The sequence below is a fragment of the Sinocyclocheilus rhinocerous genome, unplaced genomic scaffold (assembly GCF_001515625.1).
Source record: "Sinocyclocheilus rhinocerous isolate Xijiao unplaced genomic scaffold, SAMN03320098_v1.1 scaffold249, whole genome shotgun sequence".
Classification (NCBI taxonomy): domain Eukaryota; kingdom Metazoa; phylum Chordata; class Actinopteri; order Cypriniformes; family Cyprinidae; genus Sinocyclocheilus; species Sinocyclocheilus rhinocerous.
Window position 1 is genome coordinate 1,383,782 of NW_015666483.1, and position 7,846 is coordinate 1,391,627.

The following is a 7,846-nucleotide window of genomic DNA, read 5'->3' on the forward strand; positions in this document are numbered from 1 at the left end:
AAAAGAAGCACCGAGGTCTTCCTGCGGGTTTCTGCCAAAATAAAAGCTGACAAAAAGCAAGAACTCCATCAACATTAATAAATGTTATAATTGTAATTTTACTGTTGTTCTGTAAAATAAAATAAAAAAAGAAAATAATAATGAAAATAATAATTACAACAGCTCTATTAATAAATTTATTGTAACATTTACACATACCCCCGGTTTCACAGACAAGGTTTAAGCCTAGTCCTAGGCTAAAATGTAAGTCTGTTTTTTTTTCATATGAAAGAAACTTGCACCGACTGATCTTAAAATATATCAGTGCCTTTGTTTTGTCTCAAGATGCACACCAGTAATGTGTTTTTCTAAGGCACGTTTATAAAAATTACTTAAATGTCCTAATTGAACTATGGCCTAATCCTGGCTTAGGCTAAACCCTGTCTACGAAACCGGGCCTTATTCAAGAAGGGGGTGTAAAAATTGCCAAAAAATATTATTTTACTAACTTATTAATTTTAAGTTAAGTTGTGTTTTATTGGTATAATGTCTGCTAGAATGTTAAAAAAATGTTCAGTGTTAAGTAAATATTTTTAAATTGTTGTTTTGTAAATTATTTTTTCTTTGAAAATCAAGACAAAACAGTAAAAAGCACATTTTGACTATTTAATTTATGCAATGGTGAAGAAATTGGCAAAATGGGGAAAAAAAAGCTTGAAAAACCGTGTTCGGTATTTGGCCTTCGGCCCAGTGTTTCATTTTGTTCTGCTTCGGCTTCGGCCAAGAATTTTCATTTCGGTGCATCCCTAATTGAAATCCTCTGACATTCTTCTTTACAAATCCTCGGTTTGTGCTTCTAATTCGTGACCAGCTTTTTGTTTTGCTGTCTCTCCTCCCCGCTTCCATGTTCATCAATAATCACCGGTGCGTGTGCTACACCTACGTCCTACGTCATCCGCCGGTATGGCTTCTGCCTATGACAGTTAACTTAAGTGAGAGAAAAGTGTTTATAACATTTTAAATATGGATATTTTTCTTACAGAAACACATCGAGTTGCTACAGGAGGCCTTTATTCACCCCCCGGAGCCACGTTTTATTATGGATGCGCGCACTTTATTTGACTACTTTTGGACTGTTGAAAAAAAAAAACACCCGCCTACTGCCATTCTAACGCTTGAAAGAGCAAGGATCATTTTAAATACAACTCTGATTGGATTCGTCTGAAAGAATAAAGTCATATACACCTAGGATGCTTTGAGGGTGAGTAAAACATGGGCTAATTTTCATTTTTGGGTGAACTAACCCCTTTAAAGCCTGATGCTATGGATTGTTGCCTAGAGGGCGCTCTCGCGCTGAAACTCCAAATATGCCCTGCAGAAGAAAGGTAATGCACATCATTCCAGGAAATCCCTTTGCTGTAGCTGAATAAACAGAAGACTGAACACAAGACTATGACAATATATGGTTCATCGAATTTCTTCAAGCCTTCTTGGGTATTTTCACTATAGTAAAGTACATTTATAATGCAATGCTAATCGACATAGCCTTTATCACTGTGTAGGATACTATGAAATAATATGTTGATATGTTGAAATAAAACTTTGTTTATTATTGAAAAGAAACTATCTTTCAAAAGTAATATGTTTCTTCCATCTCTAAAATGAAGCCACCAAACCCACTTATTTTTCATGATTCACCACTTTTTTTCACCCCTTTTCAGGATCCAATCAAAGTCTCACCCCACTTTTCTCATGGAATATCCTGTTTAACTTGGAAATATGTCACATTACGGTTGTGATGTGAATAGGTTGTGAACTCTGCTTCAAAGCAGTGTTAAAAGTGGAGGACCAAAAACATAACCTTAAATTTGTCCACTTAGCTCACTAACTTAATACTGAGGCCCTTTCAGTACCGTGTGCTCTGTACATGAGCTAAAAATGGTGGATTTTAGTATAAAATATAGACTTATCAGAAACCAAGATGACAAGAAACAGAACGGAATGAAGGGGCAGATGGTAATATTGAAGTCAATGGTCCTAAAATTGTCATTTTTCTGAGCTCAAGCTAGGCCTGGATTATTGCATTTAGTGAACTGTCATATCTACAGATGGCATAGAGGGCTGATTAATTTGTAATTTCCTTGAGAATATATACAATTTCCTTTTCTCGAAAATATAAAAAGGCTTGAAACCCTTATAAAACCCCTCAGCGTTGCAAAGAATTTTGCTTCTTCTTATGATGCTGTTCAGAAACATGTGATATGTTAAATGCTAAAACGCAAAAAAATGTGAATGCATCTGTTTGAAGCTTGTCAATTAAACCCAAAATATACATTGTTTTTAATGCATTCACAAAGGTATGCATACACTGGGCAAGATGTGAATTTCGCCATAAGCACACCTAATTAATTTTTTTTTTTTTCTGAACTAATTAGATAGTCCACAAGTTGCCAACAAGTGGCCCGGCCTGTTGTTTTACAGTCAGAGAAGGTATGGAGGAGACAGAACAACAACAACAAAATAGTGGTAATGCAACAACAATAAACGCCTGCATTGATTTAAAGGGGTCATATGATGCGATTTCAAGTTTTCCTTTCTCTTTGGAGTGTTACAAGCTGATTGTGCATAGATAAGATCCCTGAAGTTGCAAAGACTAAAGTCTCAAAACCAAAGAGATATTCTTTATCAAAGTTAAGACTCTGCCACGCCCCCCTTTCAAATGCAGAGTTTTGCGCATCGTGTGTGTGTGTGTGTGCACGCGTGTGTGTGTGAGAGAGAGAAAGAGAGAGAGAGAAAGAGAGAGAGAGACACGGTCACATCACAGTGGAGTCAGCTGTCTTAACCGTGGCTTGTGTACTGCAAACACATACCAGCTTCATCACTGTGTCTGTCACGAGACTCTGTTCTCTGTCTTTACATTTATTTTGAAAGATGAAGCTCGCGATTATGGTAAGGGGGGTTACATTTCCGACGAGTGCTTGCGGTGTTCGGCCAATCACAATGCGCTGGGTCAGCTGGCCAATCAGAGCAGACTGTGCTTGTCGGAAGGAGGGACTTTGTAGAAAACGAAGCGTTTGAGAGAGGCGGGGCATAGAGGACCTACAATAATGTACAGTATTTGAAAAATAATGTGTTTTTTGAACATTAAAGCATGTCAACATATTCTGTTACACCAAATACACAAAATAATGATCTTTAAAAAAGCATCATATGACCCCTTTAAATAACTGCAGTTTAAATACCTACAAATAGGTATATTTTATTTCTCAGAACTTCTGGAGAGAAATAGCGCAGACGCTGGACAAGTATTTTGTGTGCATGCTATCAAATGGAATAAGTTGAAAGAATAGATTAGTGATCAAACTATATTGATTTTTTATAACCGATACCGATACCAATTATTTGCATGTTTATGTGCCCGATAACCGATATGCAGAACCGATATTTATTTACTGTTATAAAGTAAATAAATGACTGAGTGAAGTAAGAACATACTTCACTTTGGTTTTTCCTCTTTTTTTTTTAAGTGCTTTCATGTTCAATTTAATCTTCATATTACAACAATAAAAAACGTTTTATTTATAAAAAGCATCAACAGCAACAACACTAATATTAACAATAAGCAAAATAAATGTAGAATGTCTAATGTTTTCAAATGGAGAAAATAAATAAAGGACAGGGGTCGTATCAACTTCATTTTAAACTACAGTTTTAGGCTTCAATCCATTCTCTGGAATATTGGAATATAACAAACAAAAAAATTTATTTTATTGTATTTCTCAACTGGAATGTTATATCAGAATTATTAATAATGTTTTTGTCCTTCTAGATTATGAAATGCCTGCTGACAGCGCAGTTTATCTATGCAGTTACACAGAACTATACTCAAACTGCGATCGCTCGCGGAGATAATAAATAACCGATATCCGATTCTGGTAAAATGCTTAAATATCGGTAAATCGATATATCGGTCGATCTCTAGAATAGATGTATATGCTCAACATTTCTTTAAAAAAAAGTGACAGAGAGACACGACTGGTCCCCTGCCAGAAGTAGTAATGAAGTTTGATTCCCAAGACTGTCCAATAAACAACAGAAAAAACTTTAGATCTACAGGTGTAATGTTGACCCCAGGCCGTAGGGTGTAAGAATATAAAAGGATTTTACACCTGACTAGGTGTGAGAGTCTTTTATGACCTTGTATTAGTAGATCATAAAAGACAAGCTGGACTGTCCCACCTTTATCTGTATTCACACACTGTATTCAGAATAAGGCCTAAACTGAAGGCGTCAGTGGCACAATGTCCTATTACCAGCCTGTCTAACTTCATAATGTGGTTAACATTCTTGAGAATAGAGAAAAAATAATGGGCTTTTAAGAGGGACAATGGTCAACAAGGCATGCGATGTTGAGGCATTACACCATATTGTTGACTTACCTCAAACATCTAATGAGGACGTGTCCTACTTCTTATGATACAGAATCAAGTTTATACAAAACAGAACACTGACTAATTTGTGTTGCACTTTTAGAGCTAAACTTTAGGACAGGTTAAGGGTGTGACGCTAAAGTGCAGTCAATAACACAAGAGGCGATTTAAGACAGGGAGTGAGAGGAACTGCTAGGCGTGCACCACTGCCACCCTGCAAAAACACAACCTCAGTCACACCCAGGGCCAACTGCACCCTTCTCCTAAAAATAACTGTGCTCTAGGACAGTGGCAGTCCCTAACTGTCTCAACTCCTAAAAACAGATGAACTTTACATCACCCCCCAGCTAGTTGGCTTGATTAGGCTGCCAATGGATGCCTCAACCTATAACACCCTCCTGAAGCGATGTCACCCTGATAAAAACCAAAGGCTGAGACATACAGAGGGTAGCTGAGTTTTTAACCACTTTGACCAAAGTTTGTCCATAGATGTTAATGATTACCAGGTGTCTGGCACACCCAGAGCACACTCTCTGTTCCTCCAATGATAATGCCTCAGTCCACTCACCTCCCTGACTCCGTCAATTACAACTCATGCAGGAGACTCTGCTCCCAAGAATGAGTTCAGTTGCAGAATATGCCATATTAAAGGGAAAAGTGGTGTACAATTACATTAATTAGGTCTAACAGGTAGCTCTACAGAGGTAGAATAGACTAAAAGATGCAACAGACCTCAGTCAGGTTAGACGCCACATTGAATTTAATGCGGGTGAAATGAGGTTGTATGGGATAGAAAGACATTTCATCAGCTAAACAATCAGTATAGTGTTTGAAAGCAGTACAGTCCTTAGAATGCACTGTACGTCTATCCCTTTCAGCCTTGTGTTCATTTCTGTCAAAAATTAAATATGGTGCGAGCCTGAATAAGGTCTATATCTTAAAAATGCATCTTTGTAGGGATGGATAAAAGTGGCAAGATATTTGGCCATTTTAATATCTATCTGCTAAACATATCTAATAAGCTGGATGCTTACAAATATTTTTTGCAAAAATATTAAAATATTTTGAAAATGTATTAAACAATTAATTAGAATTATTCTTGCTTCTTTGCAGTAATGGATTAATATATCAGGCATATATGGTCATGCAAATATTTGGCTAATATTGAGATGATAGTATCCAATATCCATTATTAAATATATAAATTACAAATTATATATATATATTTTTTTTATTTTTTTATTTTTTTTTCCCAATTACACAGTGTGTGTGTGTGTGTGTGTGTGTGCAGCCCAAACCAGCGATAATACAACCTCAGAATCATCATCGCACTCTGTGTCACCTAACCTAATGACGTCAAGTTGCACCGGATGTTCGGAGCTGAACAACTGTGGTCTTTTTGCATGAGTTAGAGATGATGCCCCATATGTGCATTCATTGTTTGCCTTGACTTTTGGCTTGTAACCAGTGTTGGGAAGGTTACTTTGGAAATGTAATAGGTTACAGATTACAAGTTACCCTACTTAAAATGTAATAAGTAGTGTAACTTTTCAATTACTTTATTAAAGTAATGTAACTGAGTAATCCTTAACATTTTCATAAGTAACTGTAATTTAATTACACATTTTTTCTTAGTAACTGTAACTGATTACAATTACTTTTATTTTGTAATTAAATTACGTAATTCCGTTACATGTAACTAGTTACTCCCCAACACTGCTTGTAACTGAGAATGGAAGGTTACTTAGCTATAGTTTGGAGACAAAAATGCCCATAAAGTAAGCTAAAGCATACAAAAACATTATTTAGGGCCCCATTAGTGTTTTTTTAATTCTTTTTTAGTCTAAAATGCAGAAAAGACAAAAGTCTATAGCAAGAGTTTTCAAACTGGGGTCCAAAAGGCCACTAAGGGATCTTTGAAAAAGAAACATAAAAAATGAACACTCAAGAGTACTTGATGTGGTTACAGTTTCATTCTGCATCTGTGGAAATGAGGAGATTAACAGTGATTATTTTATTCCACTGACAGTCTGTCAAACAAGTAAAGATAAAGTTAATCTAAAACCAAATAATAAACATCACTTCTTTTGACTTTAAATTACAATACTCATGATTTTATTAAACTATTATATACATTTTTTATTTATTTGAAAAAATGTCATATAAATATTATACTAAGTCTCACAATATTAATGAGTCCCTTGCAAAAGGATCACTATTTGGGGGTTATTTGCATAAAAACATGGTCATGCCCCTGCATTTAAAAAATGTGCTTTGATTCATTTTCGTCCTTTATATTCCCCTCATGACTGAAAGTTATTGTATATAATTATCAATAATAATCGGGTCTTGATGAATAACATTTCTTTGGAGAGGACTGTTATGTCTTTTCCCTAGTTTTCAACTACATTTCCCATAATCCTTTCAAACTACACTTCCTATGATAACCGGAAGCCTCCGTACAACGGGAAACGAAGAGGTAAGGGACAAATCTGAATATGTTGTGGAGCAATAAGATCATCTCCAATAGCAGCAGTACGCTTTTCACAGTTCTTGCAACATTCACATTTTCTATGACATTCCATATTTAAGAGATTTTTTTAAATATTCATTTATATATGCATAAATTAAAAAATGTAATTAACAGATTTAACATAATGGTCAGTAGATATGATCACCTTTAAAGCTGTTATCTCAAATGTTTTACCTTTTCCGTTGGTTTCAACTACATTTCCCATAATCCGCTTCACTTACACTCACTTCCTATTGAAACAGGAAGTTAAGGGTGCAATGGGAAATATGAAGCGATAAGGAGCAAAGAGCCAATGCAGTGTATGGTTTTTCACGCGTAAAATTAGGAAATCTTACTTACGGATCGCGGGTTTGGTGTCGGGTCCAATATAGTCGGCACTCTCCCTTCCTTCAGTAAGAGTTTACTTGCATAGCCTGCATTAAACTGTGATAGGTTCACAAATGAGTCCGGACTGAAATGCGCTGAACAGATTGTTAATGTAGGACTGTAACGATCAGGAACCTCGGTAAAGAGAAACTTTAGCCATTCGTTTCTGATGCTGGGATCTTTTGGGAGGCTGTGCAGAGACACGGGCTCGATCCTACAGCCAGGAATGGCACAGCGTTTGATGGATTTCCCCCACATCTAAATACAGACGAAAATAACACTGCGCTCTTCTTCGGATCTTTAGAAATAATATTAACCTCCTTTTAGTTTCTCCATGACTGGGTGGGCCATAAATGTGGGCGATCATATGTTAATGTGCTCATGGCTGTGACGTCAATACCACGAGGGTTTCTGAGAGACTTGTTTTTGCAGCTATATAATATATACTATAGTGCTGCTAGGGAGAAAGTTTTATTCAGCACCCATTGAAGCAGAAAGGGAAATCTTGTTTTTCGTGATATTGGCTTTTTAAATCATA

General features: G+C 36.2%; 1 protein-coding gene across 1 annotated transcript in view; it reads right to left on the minus strand.

Moving 5' to 3' along the window:
- LOC107732313 (Krueppel-like factor 8) overlaps positions 1–7,600 on the minus strand; it is a 45,293-nt gene extending 37,693 nt beyond the window's left edge. The window contains exons 1-2 of the mRNA XM_016543597.1: positions 7,444–7,600; positions 7,282–7,365 (exon numbers count right to left, since the gene is read on the minus strand). Coding sequence (XP_016399083.1) covers positions 7,282–7,365; positions 7,444–7,566 — 207 coding nt within the window. The 5' untranslated portion in view covers positions 7,567–7,600. The remainder of the gene's footprint in view (positions 1–7,281; positions 7,366–7,443) is intronic.
- Positions 7,601–7,846: the final 246 nt, after the last annotated feature.